We start from the raw sequence: 25,419 nt of genomic DNA, 5'->3' as shown, positions 1-25,419 counted from the left end.
GGTAGCTTTGCAGACAAATAGAGCCCTAAAGTATTTTTGTGGTAAACAGTTCACATTTACCCTGAAATAATCTGTTTATTAAATTATTAAATAAATCTGGAAGTAGAGAAACACAATTTTATGAAAGATTTTTTTCTGTATTTTTGGTCATTCATCTCTGTCTGAACTCAATCACTTGAAGGCATCCCCACAGAACAGGAATCAACATGTTTATCTATAGTGTTGCTATCAATAAGGTAGGGCTGGTTCTGTCTCACAATTTTGTACTATCAGTTTATAGAGGTTTGTTTCAGTCTTACAGTTGTTCAAGGGCCTTTTAGTACAATACCAGGAGGGTGTCTTTTAGTGAGTAATGGCTTCTATGTGGCCACTCGACCATAAAGGCTTGATTGTTGGAGAGCACCACTAATGCTTGCACCTTTGTAAAGCTCTATCATCTCCAGGAAGAAACTGAACCTCATTTATCATGACCACTATCTTTCTGCTTACCTGTCTGACTGGTCTGCTTTGTCTTAAAGTTCGTATCCTGGATCTGGCCAACAAGGAGGTTTGTTTAACAGATGGTGTTTGATCTCTGAACTTTAAACATCTTAATTGTTCTGTAACTTAACCCAAACTAACTTTCCCCAAATATTTTAACCCTTAATTACATTTAAGAAGAAAAGTTGATTTTAGTAAGCAATAATTTCTTAGTTTGAGTTTTATTTTTATACTGTGTTTCAGTCATATTTTCAATCCGTTCAACTTTCTCTATTTCTAATTACTTTTTTCAAACTATTAGTCATAGTATTTGATGTGGAACTGATAAGCAAGATCAAATTACAAATCCACCATTTTTATTCCTCACAGTGATTTTGTAGTCTGAGTTCAAGTATGCCGAAGATACAAGTGGATAAGCTAAAACAAAAAATTTATATATTTTCTTGGAAATGTACCCACATCAGAGGAGAAACTCCTCTTTGTGTGAAGTGGTTCAGCAACTTCTATAATTACCAAGAATGATTTGCTAAAGAACTGTTTGGTTGAGGGGTCAGTTCCTCTTATCTCTGGAATGACGGAAATAGCAAAGCGCCAAGCTGAAAATAATGCTATTATGACAACAAACTTTATTTTAGACAAGAATCTGTTTTGTGGTGACATGATGTCCAGGCTATTGTTTTTTAGAAGAAGCATCGTACCTTGTGTTTATCTTAACACTGTATGTTTGAGGACATGATCGTACTTGGTTTTTTGAATAGTATTATTATATAAAAACTTTGACTTTCTTTCTCCATTTTATATTCCACAATTGAATAATTCCAATGTGAAGTGGAAGGATTTAAAAGCATGATGTCCATTTTAATTTACAAAAAGCAATGCTAATGTGTTTAATAAAAACAGTCCATTAGATTATTGCCAAGCAAATATGTTGTGTCTCAATATTTAGTCATTTTTTTATTATGAGATTCAATTCAGTGTCCAAATCTAATCTCTCTTTTGTTTTCGCTGATGAACACTTAATGAAGACTTGTAGCACTTGATCTCAACTGTTTTGCTTATTTAAAGAGAAATATTTCATGTAGCAGGTAATCAACGACAGCACCACTCAGAGATAATATGATCTGCTTATCATCTGCTTATTGCCTGACAGTTAACACAGTCCAATTCTTCACAATATAATACCATTATATTATTAATCCCTCTAAGTACAGAATGTAAACAGAATTAGGGTAGTCAATTGACTTTTTTTTTACTATGTAAAATAAATAGCATCTAAAAACATAATAAATTTGATCAAAATGAAGCTTTAGGTTCTGAAATAAACTGAATCCATTTTGTTTACATCGATCTGGATTATAGAATGTACAAAAACCGAACAATTTTGAGAAAAAAATTGTCAACAACTTTCCTAAGCAAATTCTCATATTAGTGTTAAAATCATGCATCATCAGCAGCTCAGCATAGAAATCACTGTATGGCACGTTTGGAGTCTTACTGTGTAAAGCTGCTGGTCTACCTGTGTACCAGAAGAGTAGCGCGCACTCGTCCGTGTCGTGGATGTCTTTGTGGAACCGTGCGAGCTCTCGGTTGGCAGCCCTCTGCAGCAGTATGTGTGGCGGAAGCACTTGCTGTACTCTTTGCGGACCTGCATAAGCAAGAAGCAGGTGTTTACACAGACTGTTGACTTTAAATATGACTTAGCCTGCGATATCAAGGCGAACAGTGTTTGGTCTTTATATCAGCATGAGGTGCTATTTCAGAAATGCTGGAATGCTAAAATTCAGATGCCTTTCAACTTGAAGGACAAATCTCTGAAATTAGAATATAGTACAACAAACGGGCTCACTTTTTTCTGAAGAAGGCAGTGGAAAATGAAGATAAACATTCCTTGGAAGGTGTTGAATATTGTGAACAGGTATGCCATGACAATGGAGGCCTCACTGATGAAGAAGAGGCCAAAGGACCACGTGAGACCCAGCAGGCACAGCAGGGCAAAAGCTCCCATGACCCAAGACCTAAAAAAAAAAAAAAGCAAAACAAGAACAAGAGAATTAACACGAGGAATGTTCAGCAAATGAGTAACGACTGGCAATTTTTATTTTCTCATTTTGATCTTGGAGGAAACTCTTGAAAGATGGCTGTAAACCAAGAGACAGGGAAAACACAGGATGGCAAAAACACATATGCAATCCAATCTCATGCCTGACAATTTTATTTCCACTTTTTTCTTCTTCGCAAAATTTCAGCCTAAGCTCATCAGCAGTTTCTCCCGTCAGACAGAGAAGATGGGAGGAGAACCTTGATCTGTTTTTCTGTAAATATATTACGTTAATGCTTTAGAGCATAACAAGCAAAGAACATTTGAAAATAACTTTAAAAGAAGCAAAAGGCTACTGAGACACACTAAATATTAATCTGGCTTGTGTATTTTTTAGAACTGGAGGAAAGAGGCAGATGTGGAGGAGTCGAGGGATTTTTTTCTTGTTTGTGTGTAAAGGTCCAGTGAAGCCTTCAGACAGCAGAAGTTGTCATAGTTCAGTGGTCAAACACACAACAACAACAACCACAACACCAGATTGATGAAAACAGTGAAAGTGACCAGTCACAAGGACGGATGGATGAGAGGCTTTAAAGCTGCAGTTTGGGAGAAGATGAGCTGGCAAAACAAAGTAAAAGAAGGAAAGATAGAGAGACAGAAAAGGAAAGAGGGAATAAGGAAGAGTGGAGAGAATTAACTGTAAGCTGAAGAGGAGAGTTCTGGGCAACATGTTCTTACTTGATAAAGTGTTTATTATCTTCATAGCTAGAGAGCATGATAGCGGGAAGAGAGAAACACAATTAGATCAGAGCACAGAACAGCGCGGGTTAGTTGGCACTTGAGTGTGATATTTTCAACTTTTTGATCCAAGGGAAATCAGGGGAGGCAATCAAATTAGGGTCTAACAAGAGCCAAGATTTGCATGTTTTGATTAAATTACCAAATATTCCATCTTTTAGCAAAGCAATTGGTCAGAACACATCGTCTGCTGTCTGAATTTGCATCCATGCTACTGATGGGTGGGTGGTGGTGTGTGGATAACATTATTTGAGGTGCGCGGTAAAAGCTTACCCAGGCAAATCTGTATTATAGTAGCCGTCACAAACGCGATAATTACTGGTGTGGGTTGCAGAGCGGAGACAGAGGTAGAAGATGAGAGGAGAAAAGAAAGCACAGGGCCTACGTTAACTTTGTGTTTGCATGCAACATGCAATAGACACTGTGACTCGTAGAGAAAACTCCGACACAAAGAAAACAAAGAAAATGACCACAAGGAAAACAGCAATTAGTAGAAACAACATAAGCAAGTTTAAATGAAATAATTTCAACATTCAGCGAGAAAATCTGCGCCCATTTTTAAGCAAGCAGGCTTCAGAAAACATGGTCTGATGTGGTTTGCTTGATAAGGGAGTAGTCTATCACAAATAAACTGAGATGTCTAAATCGGCCTTTAATGACTGTTTTCCCTGATTGCAGTTTTACCACTGTGCTGCTACACTAAAAAAAGATAAGAAAGGAAAAAAAACAACCGCTGACTATAGATAGATGGAGAACCCTTACAAACAGTGGTTGCAACTTGGAACACTTACTGTAATAATATGATTGTGTAAACTGTGTTTTTACAGCAACCGACAAGACCTTATAGCCTCAAATAAAAGCCATCCACAATTCTGCAGCACAAATGATTCAATATTTTTTTATTGACAAAGGCATTAACAAAAAGAGCTTTTCTGTATCCTTCCCTTCCAGGAGATGCTGGTACATTGAGCTCAGGACCTTTTTTTTAGCTAAGGATCTACAAAAAGTTCATAAGCAGCTAATATCTTACCGGCAGTGGATTGCACTCTTGGTGTCTCCGTTTAGTATAAACTCAGATTAGTTGGCCCCAGAGATTGCAGCTAATGCCTAGCTTGCAACTGGCCAATACAAAAACAAACTTTTACTATGTTTTATCACCCTTTGTTTCCATTGAGCAATTATTTGCACATGACTAATGATTGTATACCACACATTTTGTTCCTCAGAGAAAAACAAGGACAAAAAATTTTACATTTTTGCACTCAGACCAAGTGTCTGACACATAAAAGACGTAACAACCAGAAACATTTAAGTAGATGCTATTTAACAATTTTTTTGACACAATATTTATTGGCAAAGTAAAGTGAGACTTGCAAATTCTTATCCAACTGGCACCAGAGAATGGTGAAGTAAATGAAAGTTATGATGAGCTGTGGATATAAAGGCATGTTCTGTAAGCTTGATGTTGTATCCATAGCCAGACTCCTGCGGCATCAAGATGTACATATTCTGATGCAGATTGTTGTTGCGCAACACCCCCCCCCTCCTTTCTGTCTCTACTCTCTCACTCTCGTACTTCCTCTTCTGAGAGGGGAGATGTGCTACCAGCTCTCCGTCTAACGGGTACGTTGAGTTTCCTAAATCTGCTGGGATTTACCCTGTCCAGAACTGAAGTAAACTCTGTTTAAGCTGGTTTCGAGAAACGATTCGCCTGGTTATCTGACGGCCTACATCCAGGTGTCCCACCCTTCTTCCCCCTGTGAATTAGCCAGACTGAGCAGCCTACAGCCAACTAGTTTCACAGAGCACACCTGTTAACGGTCGCTCGTTCTCTATTTTGCAACTTGCATTTGTTATTGAACCAGGTAGGTTTTAGTGACTCGGGCGAGTCCCAAGGATGAGGTTTTAAATATGGGCTACCAGCAACCTAAAAACATTTTCCACCTCTTCCTCTCCAGAATCAAACATCACAGCTATTTTACAACCATCAAAGAACTTTAAGGTGACTCATTAACTGAATGTCCACAACATCTTTAGATTTTCTTTATGCTAAATATTTTATTAGTAAGGCATTTTTGCAAGGGTCAGTACAGCTTAATTCAGTAGCAGAAATAATCAAATAAGTAAAATCAATCATCTAGTCTATCTTTCCCTACTGCTGATACTGAGAACTAAAAAAGGAACCTTAGAGCGAGACGGACGGAGTTTGGTGTTTCGAACCCCAGACCTGGCTTGATGATGAAGAAGGTGTTGCAACAGGAGGAAGACGCCGATCGATGAAGGCCAGGATCTCCGCAGGTCCGATGAGCTTCTTCTCCGCATGGATGCTGAGGTCACACAGGACTTGGTGCTGGCAGGAAAAAAGGCACCAGTTCTTCTTCCTTGTCTTTGTCTTCATCTTTGTCTTTGGGGTCAGAACCCAGCCGATGAGAGAAGTGCGATTCGAAGCCACAGATTGTGGGCCAGACGGGTTGGTCTCCATGTGCAGGACAGTCTCCGGCTCCGTGGCCCCGGCTCTTCTTCAGCTGCAGAGTTCTTTGTCCATCTCGATCTTGGCTCGAAGCTGCCCGGAGGATCCAACGAACGGTTCCTCTTTTGCACCCACCTTATATAGGGTTTATCTGTCTGCTTAGACAGATGATCTCATATCCGTCACTGTCTTAAGAGACATCATGTCATGATGTCTGTGCCAATGTCTCAGGGCTGCTCAACCTCCTGTTTCCATATAAGGTGCTGATCATCTCTGCTCTCCTGTTAGTTCCCCTGTTTCCCTTCCTGTCACCTTTCACCTACCATCTACCTCCAACATATCAGTGATGTTTAATTGCAGTTTTACAACCTTTTACACCATTTCAAGTTCAATGTCAAAATCACATTTATATCACATTTATTTTCTTTAGCTTCTCTGATTTAGCATTCATTTATAATTTTATAACCATTACTTATTAGTTACTCTTATTATGATCTTAATGTGAGTTATTACAGATGTTTTTCTGAAAAGAAACCAAGAATAATACATGATTCTAATTATTTAATACCAAAGTTACAGTTACTTGTTTTTCTTGTAGTTCCCACAAATATAAGTGTATTATTACAAGTAAACCAATATTCATATAAGTATTTTACTTTGAATCTTATCCAATTACTAATAATGTTTAGATTTAATTTTTTAAAACTTTCATGCTTTAAAATAGTCTCAGCTATTTTTATAAATCTGCAGGCTGGAAACTTACTTCCTCTTTTTCCAGGAAACCTGCTTTTCCTGTTTAATGACTCTCTCTGACTGACTATGATTTCTTATGATTAGATAGAAAAAAGTAGAATTAAAGCAAAGTTTGCATGCGACAAAAACAACACACACAACTAGATTTATTTTATTGACACTTAAGTCTACTGTTGGGCCTTGATGTCACTTGAGTGATTAATTTTAAAGATAACTTTATTTATTATTACTGTTAAACTAAAATCTCCAGCATGGGGAAGTGGGATGAGCTCGGATTTTCTTGACAAGATATAAGCCCTTTCAGATCATTGTTCTGCAGTTACCATGCAACACACAAATCTCACTTCACAGATGATTTTGTGATCCACATAACCTAAGTCGACCCAGTGTGATCCAGGACGATGTGTGCTTTCATGCAGGTGGGATTACTGAACCAGTTGACTGTGGCCTACATCGCAACAAAATTGAACAATACAGATTAAATAGGTGTGGGTTAGTCCCCTCATGTTTGGCTGAGCTCTGTGTTGTGGTCCTCATGGAGGCTATTCAAATGCATTTCATTATCTACACCAGGTTCTGTTGATCAGAGTATTTCTCAGATGAGAAAGACTCTAGAGGATCATCTGGTGTCTTTGCACCTGCGGGCTTAGCTGCTGTTGCTGTGGTTGCTTTGTATCATATATCACTATGTCACACTTGTTCTGCAATCCCATGTTACCCTTATAACTCAGATCGTTATGGGGTTGCCAGACCTCTAAAGGGGAATCAGAAGTGTAAAATTGGTGGGTCAATGTTTTGTGGAAACAAATTATGTGGCTTCTTAGTTAAAAAAAGAAGCTAAAACCATGTTGTTTTATTAGCAGGAACCACATATCTTGTCAGCTTTATGTTTTGTTACAACACTCAGTATTGATGCATACAACCTTGTAGAGGAACCTCATTTCAGAAATCCTAAACTTTCTTTAAAGGTTTAGAAAACTTTGAGCTAGAATAAGAAAAACAAAAACAAGACCACATTCTAGCCAACCATATTAACATCATTCATACAAAAAAAACAACAACACTGTGTTCCTCAGCATACATGACATTTTCACTTACTTTATGTTCTCCAGTCGACTCGAGTCTGGTTTCAGGGTGGTAGAGTGCTTCACCATTTTGTACATTGTGATTACCAGGAAGATGAGATTGAGCTGTCAAAACAGAATAATGGCAGTGTTAATTCATGAAGATTTATGCCTCAAGATAAGGCAGACAGAGGAGAAAAAAACTGTTAATTTGTCCATAAGTATTAAAAGCAAAGAGCCTTCAACTCTCTGCAATGTCCACAGACTAATCCAATAAAAATCTATCACTCCTGCTAGTCTCAGACGGACCGACTGGCGCCAAATTTAGTGTCATTCTATATCAATGAGAGCATGAAAATACATTAAAATCCATCAATGTGGAAAAAAAAAACAAAAAAAAAAACAGCAACAGTCACACGGCAGCAGTCTTGCCATGTCAGAAGGGAATGAGAAGTAGCAGGAGAAATAAGAGAGGCTCTTGTTGTACAAAACAACCACATATCATTTTATGCACATAGTGAAATATTATGAGGTATAACCAGCAACAAAAGGCTTGGGGGAACATGGTATATTTTGTCCAATTCTCTTGTGTGTTCAGATGAAAAGAAAGAAAAAGAAAGAGGTAAGGAGAAAGGGAGCTCGCCTGTTTTAACGCATTAAATCTTGTGGAAGGAGGGAGCACGTATCAGGCTCAGACAAGGATACTATGAGCCGCGTTTCTGAGCACATTTATTTGGTACCTTAAAAAAATCAATAGTGTGATTTAGAGACACAAAGGATGGATAGTCCAGCAAGGGGCTCCTCCAAATAATTTACTTCAAAATCATTTATTCTGGGGCAAACAAGTCCTCGACACAGCATGTACAAGCACTCACAGCAGATGTACCAAACTGTGTTCGCACTGCAAGCCAGTCATGTATAAATAATGTCAAGAAATGTCTAAGGAAGAAGAAGAAAAAAAAAACAAGAGGTGTGCCTAAGAGCATGTCAATGGTTCAAACAAATACAGCTATTAAAAAGAAAGCAAAACACACAAAATAAATACATTTGTGGCAACAAAAGCTTTTATCCAGGGGAGCCTCGCAAATGGTGTGCTTCAGCATCAACATGTTATTTTTAGAATGCCAGAGAGAAAAATGTGGATGAATTGCCAATGCGAGGGACCTTTGTGAGCTGGACTCGGACCACAGCCATTCGCTCTTGAGCAGAAATTCCTGAGTGTTCTGGTGCACACTGCTATCAAAAGGCTGCCTGTGATCTATACATCACCCCCTCCACATGCAATCAACTCACAGAGCCGCACACAATAAAAGCCAGACTCTCAAAGAAAAGGATGGCAAGAAAGGGATGAAAAAGAAAAGAGAACGAGAGAAAGAGGTAGGGGGAAAATCAAGATCTGACTTTTATATCATAGACGGAACTGAAGCTATGTTTTTGTTTCGCAGCTCTCAGCCATTATTTCTGCCAGCCGTCTGCATGAGTAAGACAGCGGGGGTGGGGAGGAACAGGTGGGGGAGGACTTTTGAAAAACCCTTTCACACATGGAGTGGTGACATGGATCCAATGAGACAGAGGAGAGGGACACAGTACTTTAAAGTAACCCAGCAGCATGGCACATGTTCCCACCCCCACCGACATGCATTCGCAGCCTTTCCCGGGGGGATCCCTCTTGCTAGAGCGAAGCCGCCTTGCCTCCATCCTTCACTCCCTTTCTGAATCATCACTGCAAGCCATGCAGAAGCACCTCGCCTCACTGGGAGTGGAGGAGAGAGCTTTTTTTTTTTCTGAAGTGGACTGTGTGTGTACACCCTGAACTCCAAATGAACTGCAGGGGATAAAATATTAAAGGTGCAGATGGAGCTGTCCAGATGACAAGAACTGCTCGCGACGTGTCATGATCCAAAAGGCCTTGCGTTGAAGTTATCTCAAGCATGCAAATGGCTCCCCCCAGCACTCATTACTTCCATGTTCCCCCTTTCATGGAGCTAATGCCTTCTGTGCCAAGAGAGGGGCGACCTCTGCTTAAAAACACTGATCTAACTGCCTGCTTCATGCTTTTGTTTTCAGACATTTCAGAGCTGTTTCAAGGGAAACTAAAAAAACAAAACTGGAGATCTAGGAAGAACAGTCCAGTCCAAGAGTCAAGAGTCCGATCTTTTTCTGATCTGTGAATGAACCGTTCATATGCGCTACCAGATCATACTGAAAAAAAAATACACTTCAAAGTGAATGCTGTTACTGAGTGAAGCCAAAGGAAGAGCAGAAATGTAAGCAGTTAGTCAACAATACAACCATATTTTCTATGACTCGAATGCTCATATTTACAAGTTTCAAGAAAGGGCAAGTCTTTCAAAAACGATGCTGAATTGGGAACAACAGTTGCTAGTTATTAAACATACTAGACTTATAGTAAAAGTAAAGTTGTGAATTCTTTTGATAATGCACATTATGGGTGCATTCACAACAGTGGTTATCCGCTTTAATCAAACTCTAGTTTGTTTGCCTAGACAGTCTGATTTGTTTCGGAAGGTAAACACTGGGCTGCCTAAAACCTGGATCTCGGTTTGGTTGAAGTGAATTCTGCCGTGGCTCGAATGCATACATAAACTGACAGATTATGTCTTATCCATCAGTTGTCCCCTGAACATTGTTGTCCGATGCCAGCGGACCCGATACCGCTCCACAAGTAGGAAGTGGAGAATAGCGCAGGGCATTCTGGCTAAATATAACCAAAACAAAAGCAGGACTCTAGCAACAGTGGGAGAAATGGCTCGTGTTCTTTTGCCAAAGATGAAAGAGAAATCCTACAACTGCTAAAACGTGACGCCACTCTGTTTTTATTATGGGTTAGAAAGGTTTTTGGACAGTTTGACACTGCGGTGTGAAAGCAAACCACACCTGCTGAAAATCTAACAAATACTGCAATTTTAGGCACCAATCGAACTGAGTCTACTGGTTTATCAGGTGCCAAAACACCCTAAAACTGGACAGATGTTTCAGTAATACTCGCACATCAATATCACTAAGTGCAAAAATAAGAGGCCAAAGACAGCATGAAATGACAAGTTTAATTTTATCTTTGCTTTAAAATATTAGCAAAACCCTGTTTTTTTTTTTTACATAGAATAATCTCTTACAAACCTCTCATCACATCAATTCTGCTTTGAATTAAAAAAAAAAAAATAAATAAATAATTGCCACTCACAGCAAAAAGGCTTGACAAAAAATATTCTGAACGCTGTTCTTATATCTTCTTGCTTTACAGTTTTTAAAGAGAATTTGGAATCAGACTGCATTGGCAGGTCAAAGCTTTATGAAAAAAAAAAGACAGTAAATCGGCTGAAAATGTCTGGTTCGTGAATCTCAAGGAAAAACATAAATCGTCCTCATTACTTGCTTAAACATGGTGTTGGCTGCATTTTGTCTCCTCACATAAGCAGAAAGTGCACTGTTTTCTCCTTTGCTCTTCCCTCTCTCTCATTGACAAGGACAAAGCCAATTTGTAGAGAAACCAGGGTCACGGATGATGCAGACAAACCTTGCTCCTGCTCGCTCCCCCGAGATGCCCCTTTCCACAGTGCTTTGTCTTTTTCAAACAATTGTTGCATAGAGCAGCACGCTAAGCCCAAGCCAGTGCAACACAACCTCATCCCTGTCACACGTAGACTTTGCAGCAATACATTAGCTCCTCACAGGGTCATGATTCCATCTCTCCGGTCATCACCACTGGGATCCTGATCATCATTTCCACTGCAGACATATTTTTCATGCAAATTATTATGAGAGAAACAGCCAATTTGAAAACAATGAGGGCCCAATTTAAGGAGAGGAAACATATTCCTGTGTGGCTGACGGAGCATTTGCTGAGGCAGGAAGAATTGTGTGTTTGCTTTAATACAATGTTAGCTTTTCTTCAATTATAAGCTCACACGTTCAAAGCGGATGCAGAGAGAAAGAAAAATATAGATGTGAAAAGAAAAAAAAAGGCATTTCAGCATTTGCTGAAAGAGATTTTAATCCAGCGCAGCTCTTCATTGGGTCTTCAGCGCACCACCTCATCTCACATTGAGAACCAATTTTACAGCAATTGTAAAATGCAGTCTAGTTAGTAGAATCGTCTTTTATTCATTCCGACACTGGACACAAAGAGCTGTACTGTAGCTTTGCTTTTAAGGCTCCGAGCAGAGATCCAACAGTGCGCAGACACTCATTGGAATTTGACACAGCTGCCCCCATCTCTCTAGTATATTTTCAGTGTCAGCTCTATGTTCAGCACAGGTCACTGCGTCTGTAGATACTGTACCAACCATCGGGATATATGATGGAGACGGCCCTGAACAAATACCACCCTGCCCGAACACGAGGCGAGCTTGCAGAAATTCCTTCTCCCTCGGTTCGCACAAGGACAAAGCAATGCTTCGAGCAGCGAGGGTGAGAGTGTACAGCATATGTGAGGGATAGCTATTTTCTTTTTTCACTTGTGCAAGAAAGTCAGACTCCCGGAGGTCTCATTCTTCTGAGCCCCTCTGATGGAGCAGGAGATAATAATGTCATGACCAGTAAATAATTGCATGCCTTTTGTGGGACATATGTCAATAGGAAATGCTATATGTCCTTCACCCTTGACGGTCCTTGACCAAACAGAGAGGTGCTTTTGCTTTTCTTTTTTTTTTCCTCCCCTCACTTACAGTACCATCCGGTATTTACAAAAAGCAAACAAACCAATAAAGGACTTTTGGCCCTTCCTGTGCAGAGGAGAAGAAGAAAACCAGAAACAGAAGAAATTTCACATTATATATATATATATCATCTGATTAATCATACTCTGGCTCTCTGATTAATCATGATTATTCGCTATGCCTGAAAATGTAAGTTTAAATTATAAATATGCACGCAGTTGTGCAAGCTCCTCCTGCTGCTCTCCAACCAACTAAAATGCAAGCAATTATCTGATTTTTTCGTACTCAACAACAACTAATGGAAACTTACTCCTTTACATGTGCATACAAGTAGTTGCAAACTTGTTCAGGGGGCAACTGACAGATAAGACATTATTTATTTTCTAGTTCTTTGGTGCCCCACCCCTATGAGATGCTGCCCTGGGCAACTATATAGCCCATATCAAAAACTATCACTGTATGTTTTCTAAACATGATTTTTTGTCTCGAATCAAACATATCTGAAGATTCTCTGTTGGATTTTATTTCAAGGGTATTATAGGAAAGGGTTCTGCACATATTTGTAAGAAACATTTTTCTGATATTTTTTATTCATGTATTGTGACGAATATATTAAAACAGTCATGGGAATATATATCCTTTCATAAACCACTGTAAAGGATAAATTGAAAGCTCCTAGATGATGCAGCTCTAAAATGTGTGCGCATTTTGATTGAAGTACTTCATGAAGTCCTGATTCCTGTCAGGGACTAAAAGCCACAAAGGGTTTTGGATCCTTCAAAAATGCGTCTTTGTTGAAGAATTAACCTGTCATCTCTGAGGAAACAAGGTGAAGAAAAACAAATCCTGCTGACTTTTCATCTCACTTTGACCTGCCCACTTCCTTTATCTCCTCCTTGCATCTCTTTCATCTCACTTGCTCTCACTCGCGTTAGCACTCTGAAAGTGTACGTAAAATAAAACAGCTTACCATGATGATAAAGGTGACTGGTCCTATAAAGCTCCATATGAAATGATTGTCTACACTCAGCCAACACCTGTGAGAAAGAAACAAGCATTTTAACATACAGCACATATGTTGTTGTTTTTTTTGCATAAAATATAATGCTAAGAATATTTATCATGTAGACTTTTTATTAGGAACTTTAAAGAGCTCTTTGTGCATTGAACATGATTACATTTACACAAAACAGAGAAAAGACCCCAAGTAGTCTTTAGCAGCAACGAGTCTTAGCTGTGATATGGTCATTAATCTACGTAAAATGCTTCTGCACAATGCTCTTCTCTTTAAGAGAGCATTTACAAACAAGAGGTCACAGGAGGGTCTTTGAGCAGAGAGGCATTAATGTAGCTGCACCCTCTGGTGAAACCACAGTGTTGGGTCTGTCAGCCACTTTCAAATGACATGAAAAATTGAACAGCTGCCCATCCCTGGCAAAAAAGAAGCTTGAATGTTTCGGTGTAGTCTCCAGGGGCAACGCATAAGGTGCTGGCAAGAGATGATGAGTTGATTTCTTTTCAAAATCTGCCTCACACAGACACAGCAGGTAGACTCTATGCAGCGTAGCATCCAGTATGTCAGCTTTGCTTTTCACAGAATGTGTGTCAGACAGCTGCACTTACGCTTTGTGGGTCCCGTAGCTGCCGTAGTCGATGGCTGCTGAGACGCCGACCACGATTGCCGGGAAGAGGTACCCCGACACATAGTAGTACTTTTTTCGAGAGTATTCGCTCTCAAAGACCTCAACGAGCATGAGGTATAGCTGTACTCCCTCCAGACACATCCAGGAGAAGGAAGCCAGGAAGAAGAAATGGAGGATTCCAGCAATGATGGCACATCCAATCTGAGAGCATAATTACAGATTCAGAAAATAAATTAATATCAGACACAGAAAATACAGCGGCCTTTTCTCTCTTAAGGATTTCTTGTTGTTCTTGTATATCACACTTAGATGTTTTAAACAACGATAACCACAGTTCTTAAATGATGATGTCTTTTATTACAGATTTACTTTTTTTGCTTGTGTGACAAAGTAATAGCCAAACAATATTAGAATTAGTAATAACACTTTGTTAAGGCACAAACAATTGTCGTCAACTGTATTTCCGGCAATGTGTTTTTTACATCTCTCTGGAGGGATTTTGGCCCACTCATGTTTTCAAAATTTGCTGTAATTTCTGTTTAAAGTCATTTCACAGCGTATTAGTAAGATTTACAATTGAGCTTCGACAATGCCACAGCACACCCTTTATTATTGATTTATTTTTATTTTTTTACAGTTATAAGAATTTGCAAGTGTGCTTCAGATCACTGTCTTGCAGTATAGCCCAGTTTTGCTTTAGGCCACACATTGATGCCAGGTTATTCTCCTTTAATATTTTTAAATAAGTAGGCAGAGAAATTTATAGTTCTATCAATTGCAAGTGTCCCAGGATTTAAATAGACCTTTAAGCAATACAGTCACAGAACATCTCACTACCACCACCATATTTGTTCTGTAATATGTGCTACTATGTTGTGCTCTGACCTTCTGAAATATTAAACTGTTGCCTCACAGGTCCACAAAATATCTTAGCAAAAGGTTTTTTTTGTTTGTTTTTTTTACCAAATATGAGAACATTTTGTGTGAGTTTTGGGCTGCAGTTGTTTTCACTTTGGAGCTCTTTTATTGATGTCGTTTTTGCCCATTCTCCTTGATCATGAACCTTAACCGAAAAAAGGGATATCTCAATGCTGTAGTTGTTGCTCTGGTTTCTTTTGTGAATTTTTGGATGAGTTCTCAATGAATTTTTGGAGCAATTTTGGAAGACCCACCAATTCTAACAAGCACTATCATGGCTTCTCCACATGTGGTTCACTGGACTCCAACGGGTTTAGAAATTACTTTTCAAACTGATGGACTGTCAGTGACTTTACTTTTCATCTGTATTTAAATTTCTTTAATTCGAAAATGTGTTGCTTTTTGAGAGCATCTATCTTGCTTCCTAATTTGAGACAAATTCTACTTTCTTTCTTCATTCACAAGCTTGGCAGTATTTAGGCCTTGGAACAGCTAATTTTTATTTAATCTTTAGTTTTCCAGGTTGAAAAAAACCCATTGAGATTAAAAACCTCTTTTTCAAGGGAGTCCTGGCCAATGAAAATGAAACAAAAAATGTGGCTAATCTCAGATAATTAAGTAATATTTTCCTCCAAGGGACAGGTTGGTTTGAATAGCATTTTACCCTTAAGCTAAATTATCATTTGAAAACTGTTTTTGGTGTACTCAGGCGTTTCTTTTGTCTTATATTGCTTTTGAAATTCTGAAACAATTAGATATGATGAAACAAACAAATGAAAGAAACCTCTCAGGAGATATATACTTTTCATGCCTGTAAGTAAAACCTTCATAACAGTAGCTTGTAGAACCATCAGAAGCTCTTTATTCAGAACTGTATATCAAAAAGGACTATATTTTAGCACCCAAAGAAAACATGACATTTACCATTTCTGCTACTCTCACTCAGCAAAACGTAAATCAGTGAGACTGATGAAAAACCCTAATGAATATTCATTCACCACATGCACAGCTCCACTTTTCCATCAGCACAGCAGAAATTAAAATGTCATGCATATTGTGAGGTTAGACTTAGAAGATTTTCACGTACTGCTCAGCACTGAAAGCTTTTGATTCCCTGCTGTACGCTGAAAATGTTTTTGTATTTGTGGAGATTGAAGGAAAAGTGTGATGAAAAAAGAAACGTATTATGGTCTAGGCATGGCAGGCGCAGGGGGCTTTAAGTGAAAGAGGGCAAAAAAGACCTGTCATGTCAGAGACAAGTGGATTAGGTTTGATATAGAAAACGCTAAAAATCCTGTTGAAATAAATGTCCTTTGTCTTGAGGAATGAGAGGAGATTAAATGAGAAGTAATAAGTCAAAACCAAATCAATAGGGTCATTCCTGCTTACCCTGGGTTCTGTCATATCGATACCAATTAGGAATATTAACTCTGCAATGAAGAGATTAATGCACAGATTCTTGTGGATGGTATTTCGATCGCTCTGCAGGCCCCGGAAAAAGCAGAAGGTGAAGATGCAGATAGTCAGGCAGACAAGGGACACCACTATGCCGACCCGAGTGATGACAGTAAGCAGCAGCTCGTGGTGATCTCGAACGCTGCCCTGGAAATAAAACAAAACATTTTATATTTTCAGATGTTTTTAATAAGTACTGTTTATGTTAGTTGAAAAAGAGAAACTAAGGCCCCTTTTTGTCCAGAACTGGTGAAAGCAGCCTATGCTGTGTTAAATTATGAAGAATTTTGCAAAACGTCCTGAACTGCCTTCTAGATTCAATAGTAGATTAGTTACAAAAAAAAAACAAAAAACAGCTATTTTACCCAGAACATAAGAGTGATTCAACATTAAGTGGATGTAAGTGCCAGTGAGACTATTGGAAAACACATATAAAAGCTCCCATCCCTCTACAAAGCAAACTTCCAATAAGGTCCCCAGGATATTACAGAGTGGGCAATGAATTTAGATAAAAATCTTCATAAAAAAAAAAAATATATATATAAATATATATATCTTCTTCTCTTGCTTTAATTTACGCTTCCTTCATTCTATTTTAATTTGTTTTGCCTTTTCAAAGTAAATAATGCATAAACACATTTAAAATTCAATTTTTCCTTTTCCAGGAATCTAATGTAATGTCTTCTCACAGCTTAAAAGCCTCTTTGGACTGAAATTACTATGATCTTATGAGATCTGCAACAAAGACAGTTATCTACAAATATTTCTTAAAAACTTCAGGTAATCAAATGAAAACTAAATAAGTTAGATAGAGCCACGGTTCTCAAATTGTGGTGGAATTACTGTAAGTGGAAATTGGATTCCCATAAGCAGTACTCAGAAAGAAAAGATGAAGCATAACCTGGTAAAACCAGACCCTTGTTCTATTCTTTGCTTCGTACACAGAGTCTGGACCCTCGACTATTTGGAAACGATTGCTTGCTGGAGGTGTGGACTGTGCTGAAGTATTAAATTTTACCCAATCGCTAACATTTGGCTGTGTCACATGTAATGCACCAGCTCAGAGTTTACTGAAAATTGTGTGCACTGGAAACAACCCTTTGGGAAGTAAGGTCACAACACCTTTACCAGCAATAAAATGTCGTAAAGATTCCTCCGACTTTAATTGCTCAAAATTGGAAGCGTGGCCAACAAAGACTGAATGGCTTCGTTCAACCCTATATAGCCAGACTACAATTCTAAAACAGCTCAGAAAATCCATGTCATCATTCACTCTTCCTCTTGGCCGACTTGTTGGGTTGAAATTTAACTGGAGAAATCAAATGCAAAGGGAGAAATCCCAGACAGAGAACTGAAGGGAGAATCGAGTTGAATTACTACAAAAACGTTTTTAGAAATCTTGTAAAATGACCCGCAGTGGTCATGATCCTGACCACCGGGAAGAAGAAATTACTGTATCATTTCTTGTCATCAGAAAGCATGACAAGAATTGTGATTTATTGTGATGAATGAGAAACTCTAATTGATATTTGCAAACTGCAAAAACTGACGGTATTGTTAAGATACTGACTTTTATTGTTTAGCCTTTTCTTTTTTTCAATGAGAGCCTTAAATGGACAGAAGGTGCGGAAGGGGGGAGGAGTATTATGTAAAATCGATGGAAAGTCCCTGAAAGAGTCTCTGGGACTACACCTTCTTAAAGAGATATAGTTACAATGTAATTACTTGACTATGTGCTACGATATGGCACTATTTGCCTAGAAAATACATAATGTCACTTCTTTAATAAACATAAATAGATTTCTATGACAGAAAGTAATTGTGTATGGTCTAGAAGTACAATTGCACCCCAGAATATAACTGGTGCAGTGAAGTAGCACATTTGATAATTATTGTTTTTTAAGAACAGTTTTTATGTTTGTGAGATGTATTGTCACAGGAAGACAATTCATCTGTCTGGCTATCACAGATGTACTGCCCAAAACACAGATAATGTTAAAATGCTTTTAATTGTTATTTTTATATTTATTGCAATTCAGACCACAAAATCTTAAGGATAAACTGTAAGTCCATCCGGTTTACCATTCCCACAAATGAAACCTAATGGAGAATTATCGGAGAAGCCCTAGTAAAACTACTTTTGGCAACTTAACAATAACTCACTAGATTTAAGGAATTTTCATATCCCTCAAACAATTCTTTTCTAAACACATTTTAGGTGTTGTTTTTTTTACCCAGTTATTATAACTCTCAAAGCACTTTTATTCTCCCCTACAGTGTCTAGTCCAATTACATGCAGAGGGACATTTATGCAAATTATGGCATTAGATCATTTAGTGGATTCAAGCAACTTTTAGGACAGCCAATAGTCACAATTTGTACCGAAACCTAAGCATCAGTGGTGACAGAGAACCAACCAGTGTAGCTCATGGCTATTACAGCTGCACAAAAGAGGTTTCTATTGAACAAAGATCAGGCAAAAGAAATATGACAAAGAATTCTTTTTTAATGTGTCTGTGAAATGGAAATAAGCTGTTAGAAGTCGAGGCTGTCATTGTCTTTGCTTTGTGCGACAATATTAACTTCTGTTTTTATTTAGAGTGTTTCAAGAGTTTCTCTTGAAGTCAAGAATCTGATTGCTTATCATCAATTTACTGGAGCAAAGCCTTGTTTTGCTTTGTCCTCAAAAAACAAGAGGTCACATCAAAAATGCTGATTTAGTTCACGTTTTGCTGTTGAACTAACATTTTTGATGAGCGCATAAACTCCTATCTTTTGGGATGGGAGTTTATGTTGTATGTAATGATCTTCAGGGTACTTTAAACTCAGAAATGTTCTCACCCTGTCAGCTTCTACACAGGAAAAGCCAGCAAGCCTCGTGCAATGAATAAACATTTTTGTCTACAAGGAGCTAAGGAAATAGCACTGTTTTTATGAATAGTTAAAAAGAGCCCTTAATACTGTATTTTCAGTATTAAAAATACAGTATGAAGTACTTGTGGTACATAAATCACCTAGATTTAATAGAAGTGGTACATAACATACAATACTTGGAAACCACTAAGTTAGACAAATAAATAAATCATACTGAAATTTCTCGATGTGCCATAAGAATGGCAAAGTTGGTGAGATGGCTGCAAGCGCAGGTGGTGTGCGTTTTATTGGAGTCCAGAAGTTTGCAGCCTTGGGTGGACCAGTAGCCCATCATACTCCTCTCAGAGTAATTCCAGAAGGAGCAATTGGAGTTGAAGTAGTGCTCCATCTGCAGATAACAAGAGATATGGTTAAGTGTCCAAATAATTGACTTCCTCAAATTGAAGCACATGTAGAACACGGAGGCCATTTACCCCCTGCTCATACAAAGCATTTTTCTCCACTGATATGGATGAGGATTTTTTTTTCTCTTCACAGCTCTTATGAAGCAATTCATATGTTGTGTCTCATTTGGCACATGCTTGCCAAATCTACCCAAGCATGGTTGGGTATATGAGGCCTTAATAACAGCGAGGCATAATTGTTTGACGGCATGTCTTTAGAATTGCACAATTTCTCTGATAAAGAATAGAGTCACGCATGGCCCTCTGGGAACTCTAGTGACAACTTTAAAAGACAAAAGATAATTGGTGCTCCAGTAATTTCATCCTAGATTGTAGGGCTAATCTAGGAGTTAATTTCCCCCTCTATAAAAGAAAATGGGTATCATTTATATCCCAATGTTGATTAAAGAATTAGTTTTCATTAAGAATTCACTTAGGTTCTAAAGACTCCTTTAATTTGATGTTCAGTGACTTAAATAAACTGCCGACTGACCTAGTCAGACATTTACAATTCAAATTGCAGATCTCTGTCTGCTGGCTGTCCCCCTCTGGTGTTTTTTTCATTTGACCCTTCATTCATTTCTACAAAGAGACTCACGTCAATGTGCTGCAAGGTGAAAATGACGGGGTCATTAATAAACACCCGGCTGGACTCTTTGTTGATTGAAGCAGCGATGATGTCAGAATTGACAGCCACCGTCACGTTGCGACCGTAGGCCTCGTTTGCCATCTTGATGGTGGCATTTTCTGTGCCGAGGAACTGGCTCAGGTTTTTGTACAGCACAAAAACTAGCTTGGCAACTCCTGCAGAGTGAAATAACAAAAAAGAGAAAAGAAAATTCAATGAATGATTTATACATAAAAAAAGCAGTGTTTAAAATATGGAGATGCAACAATTCCAAACAATAAATTCAAACACTTAGGTTAATACTACTGAAAATAAATGTAAAGTTTTAAACAAAACAATCAAATCAAAAATAAAAACGACAGGTAAACACACAGCTTCTTACAAATGTATTAACATCACTTTGAACGTTTCCACATTTTTTAGTTACGATAACAAAGTAGGACATATTGATATTTTTCTGTGACAGAACAACTCAAAGTAGTGCAAATGTATGACGTAAAAAGAAATCGACATATTGATTTAAATGTTCACCTATTTATCTTTGCAAAAAGGGCAAGCTCAGTTAGATTTACTGAATAGTATCCAATTTTTAAGTCCTGCTGCAGACTATCAATTGAATTTAAGTCAGGACTTCGCTATGCTCTGGCTATATGCTTTAAGGTAGTTGTCTTGCTGGTACGCAAGTGAGCGTACCAGCAATTATGAAAACAAAGAAGGTGTGAGGTCTCTCACACCTTCTAACAACTTTTCCTCCATTTAATAAAGTTCAGCTATCTTTCCAGCAACCCTCCTGAAGAAAAGCCTCCTCTTTACATGAGAGTACCACGGTTTTCTGCAAGTAGGCAAAAACTCAGAGTTTTGGTTATTTCACCAGACAGCATGTTTTCTGTGTCCATTACTGGGCTTATGGTAAACTGCAAACAGGAAATCTTATAGCTTTCTTTCCACATTTTACTTGAGTTTCTCTGGCTGCTTTGGTGGTAGGTTTAGTGTCATTATTCTGGTGGAAAATGAAACTCTACTAAATAGTCAAGTCTTTTGGAGCTTCTGACAAGTTTCCTTCAGCGATTGTCCTGTTTAGGGTGATTTGGTTTGTTAGCTTTCAGTGACACATGTACTGAATGTAGGGGGAAAAAATCCGGCCCTGTAGGAGATGACCAGAGCATCTTCTTCCACATACTGTAAACTGCATGGATTGTGAGAAATTGTCTATTGGACTTCTTATAGCTTTCTTTCAATAGACGATGTTGTTTTTGCTACTTGTCCATAGCTATCCTGTTGGAAAATTCCTGAGCTGTGGATCTCCGCTCCTCCAGATTTACAATGGGCCTTTAGCCTACTTCTCTGGTTAACACTCACCTTGTCTGGCTTTTCATTTTATGTGGTCAGCACTGTCTTTGGAGGTTTACTGCTATGCCATCATCTTTCAGACTCGTAGAGTGTTTATTTAAGCTATTTGATATTGAAATTAAGACTTTTACAAACCATTTTCTTATCAGAGTAAAGGGCAGTGAAAACAAATGCATGGCACATGTCTAAATCAGTCTTTATTTTTCTTTAACAACCAGGCAACATTCTTCTTTCCACTTTGAAGTATTTTGACTTGGTTTAGTCTGTTGTTGTACCGTGACAACATGTACAAAAATGTCAACAGATATGAATAATTTTGCCACTTGTGATGGAAATCAGAGAAGTCTGATTTTTCTTTTTTTTTTAAATTCCGCAACATTTTTCTTCACGTTCTCATGGAAACATGAAATGCTGCGTATTAACGGAACAGATTCAATTTTCTTCAAATCATTCTCTTTGTAAGGCTTACCATTTCGACTATTGAGCTTGACGGTGTTGGCAGACAGCTGGATCGAGATCCCACTCTTGCTGGACTGTGGAAATTTAAAGTCCTGGACTTGGCCGTCTGTACTGAGCACATACACATCCAAGACTGCCGGACACAGAGATTGGAGAGGGATTGGTTACAAGAGAAAAATTAAGAAATAGCAGGAAAAAGGATATCAGTCATTCAATACCCTTTGACTCGGACTCAAAAAAGAGCAAATAACATTAATACCAGGGCTTTTCTTTTTTACAGACATTCTTACACAAACTGTTAAAGTATGCAGAGCAAAGGACACATGAATTTGTCATGTGAACACTAAATCTTGGCGAGAGTGAGCAATGCAATAAAAATGTCAATCATAAAGGAATAGTTTTGTCCCCCCAAGCCACAAGCCTCCAGCTCGTATGAATAAAACAGCTCTGAGGAAGAGAAACCTTCCCCTTGATAGTGTAACAATTGAAGAAAATGAGGGAAGGAAGAGGAGCCTGTGTATAAACAATGTAATTTTTCTGACTCCGCAGCAGGCTAATGCTCACATTAATGTATAGAGTTACAAGGTCTAGACGTACACATTTATAAAGTAAGTGTGCGCAATCAGAGAATCCAGTCTATTTAATTGTCTGATATTCATCACTTTGTCAGTAAGCGACTCGTTAAACTTAATATGCACTTTTTTTCCTGTTCCCCCAGGGCTTCAAGGCTTATTATGAAAACAAAGTTCTTTTTTTACGAGGCTGCTTTGTTTCCCTATGTCAGGAGTGACTCTTGTAATGAACAGAACACAATCAAATTAACTGAGATTGCACTGATCGCAAATGCATCTCTTTTTTACTTACTTATATTATCTGCAGGAACCTTGACAATTGCAGGCTCCATGAGGTTGTCGGCGAGGACAAAGGCACCCTCTTCCAGAGTGTCCAGTAACATGGTGGCGGCATGAGTTTGCTCTGTGCTGTTCATGTCGTGCCATGACTTTAGGGCCTCTGGTCGCAAAAGGTTGTCCACTGTGTCTACCATGGCCTGCGTCAAACCGGGTAAAACAGATTACAAAGATAAAGGTTTCAAACCAAAAAAAAAAAAAAAACAACTTACTTTGTGAGGGAAATATCAACATGCAAACACTGAAATGAATGAGATTGATGAGAAATCATATTTTAAGGAATTAAAATAAAACATATTCAGACCTCCTGAGCCTTTTCGTGTGTTTTTTTTTTTGTTGCACAAACTTGGATGTATTTTGTCACAATTTGTGAGCAACAGAGTGTCAGAAAAGTTGTCCATATCCTTTAGGATCCTAATCGCACTCTAAATCCTGAATTCACTTGGAAGTCACTATTCTCTACGCAAAACCGTCATTGACCCAAGGCCAGCTGACCAGCCAAGCCCAAATATGAATTCTTGCTACACTGATGAGCATAGGGTGCATATTTACTCCATACTGCACATAGTCACCGAATCACATTGCACTTTTTATTACCATAAACATTTATTACCATGTGACTTTTATGAATTCTGTTATCTGAGCTATCGCTAGAGTCCATTTTGTACTGCATGTTTCTTGAAATTTCCTCTTATAGATAAACAAAGTTATATGAATTGAATTGCATTCATTGATAGTTTATGTGATATACCAACACAAATAGTGTATAATTCTGAAGTGAAAGGGAATAAGTAATTGTTTTCAACATATTTTATAAACATTTTTTGTTTAAAGTTTGGCATATATTTGTATTCATACTATCTCAGATATCCACAGCTCAGAAGTAAACAGAGAGATGCATTAATGCTGAAACATTGTGGCGCCAGCTTTATGTTGTGGGGATGCTGTTCCCAGAATTTTAATATTCTTGTGTTAAAATGGCCTAGTCAAACTCCATAACTAAATTCAGTTGAGAGAGTCTGTTGACTAGAATATCTAACTTCCCAATGTTAGTCTAATTTGAAAATGTAAATGTTGAAAATTAATAATAAACAAAAAATCTATTTTTCAACACCCATGTCAGTAGAGATACACCCCAAAAAAGGATGGAGAGCAGAAGTGTGGCTGGACATAGTACTGGTCGAGGAGGGAATGATTGCAAATGCATAACTTTTTTTAATACATTTGCAACTTTTTCACTTCATAACTATCAATAACTCGCAATAAAAGAAACTGACACTTGTGGTTGTAACATGATAAAATGTAAAACCTTTCATAAATGAATAGTTGAATACAAATATTTCTGCATGGACAAGTTCTAAAAATAGACATTTAGCAAATTAAAAGACAATTTCTTTGAAGTTGCATTTGCCCTTATGGACAAACTGCTAAAAGAGATGCACAGGCACATGACTGATGGCAGGGATTCAGTTTCTGTTTCAAGGACATTGCATCAAGTCAGACACTTTGCATCGCAGTATATTGAGCCAATCAGGCCTGTCTGATAACAGGATATTAAGAGATTGTGTGATGAAAGTAAAAGAGGCTGCTCTCAATTAAAATTCTATAATTGCAAAGCTCAGTATACAACCAGTACAACCAGTCATTAAGAAACTCTCCAAAAGGACGTAAAAAGGTCAAGGATATTTTAGTGATATGCAGTTGTGAGTCTGTGTCCAGTGCCAAATCACTGAAAAGCTCAGAGGAGACTGAGAACAAATTTAGACTGGGTCATCCAGACAATCCAGGGTAAATTCAGGAAATAATCAAATCAATGCATCTAATCGTGCAATCAATGCCAGTGACGTCTGGTGGAAGGAGGGCGGGGTAGTTAATGTGATGTTGTGTCAGGTATGGCAGATGTCAGATACTGCTGCCTCAACATTCCCTGTTCCAGATCTTCTCCTGGTTCATTAGTTCAATAAATGTTGAAATTTGCATTGTTAAGGCTTTTCTAACAGTGTCACCATCAATGAATTCAAATTTAGATGTTGTGACATGAATGTTGATGTTAAATGGGTGAATTGTGGTATTTGCTACGTTCAGTTTTTGTGTCCCCCCACCTTCTTCACTCAAGTGTACATTTCTGTTGCCTGCCTAATTAGCATGATCTATTTTAATGCTCTCCCAAAGGAAAGATTTGGATGGGCGGGTCGTTGAGGACAGGTTGTTCCCAATGCATGGGGGATATGTGAGGACAAAATACTTGAATGTTTAGATGTTGATAAAAAAAAAGGTTAATATAATATTTGACTTGTAACCTCTAATAAACAAATGGAGCTGCAGATAAATCTGTGTCCTTGTAAAATAACGGTCACCATTTATACTTTGCATGCAGTGAAAGGGTCAGGTGTTGGCACTTGATAGAAAACATAACAATAACGAATCACATCAAAACAAGGGAACATTTTACAAGAGCT

At 38.2% G+C, this 25,419-nt stretch overlaps 1 protein-coding gene across 49 annotated transcripts in view; it reads right to left on the bottom strand.

The window, feature by feature from the left end:
• The window catches only part of adgrl2a (adhesion G protein-coupled receptor L2a), a 134,422-nt gene that overhangs the window by 10,432 nt on the left and 98,571 nt on the right, over positions 1–25,419 (bottom strand). For 27 of the 49 annotated variants that reach the window (XR_003596882.1, XM_028028072.1, XM_028028076.1 and 24 more), the window contains 12 exons: positions 22,917–23,100; positions 22,063–22,185; positions 20,214–20,419; positions 19,387–19,560; positions 16,233–16,445; positions 13,906–14,126; positions 13,253–13,319; positions 7,638–7,729; positions 3,590–3,634; positions 3,257–3,283; positions 2,327–2,495; positions 1,976–2,125 (listed from right to left, as the gene is read on the bottom strand). Coding sequence is in view for 48 of the 49 variants with exons in the window: in XM_028028072.1 (XP_027883873.1) it covers positions 1,976–2,125; positions 2,327–2,495; positions 3,257–3,283; positions 3,590–3,634; positions 7,638–7,729; positions 13,253–13,319; positions 13,906–14,126; positions 16,233–16,445; positions 19,387–19,560; positions 20,214–20,419; positions 22,063–22,185; positions 22,917–23,100 (1,671 nt within the window). In the remaining variant the exon portion in view is untranslated. The remainder of the gene's footprint in view (positions 1–1,975; positions 2,126–2,326; positions 2,496–3,256; positions 3,284–3,589; positions 3,635–7,637; positions 7,730–13,252; positions 13,320–13,905; positions 14,127–16,232; positions 16,446–19,386; positions 19,561–20,213; positions 20,420–22,062; positions 22,186–22,916; positions 23,101–25,419) is intronic. The other 22 variants (XM_028028074.1, XM_028028056.1, XM_028028053.1 and 19 more) reach the window with 5 other exon arrangements.

The sequence above is a fragment of the Xiphophorus couchianus genome, chromosome 9, assembly GCF_001444195.1.
Source record: "Xiphophorus couchianus chromosome 9, X_couchianus-1.0, whole genome shotgun sequence".
NCBI classification, from domain to species: domain Eukaryota; kingdom Metazoa; phylum Chordata; class Actinopteri; order Cyprinodontiformes; family Poeciliidae; genus Xiphophorus; species Xiphophorus couchianus.
This window is presented reverse-complemented; position numbering and strand designations above follow the sequence as displayed.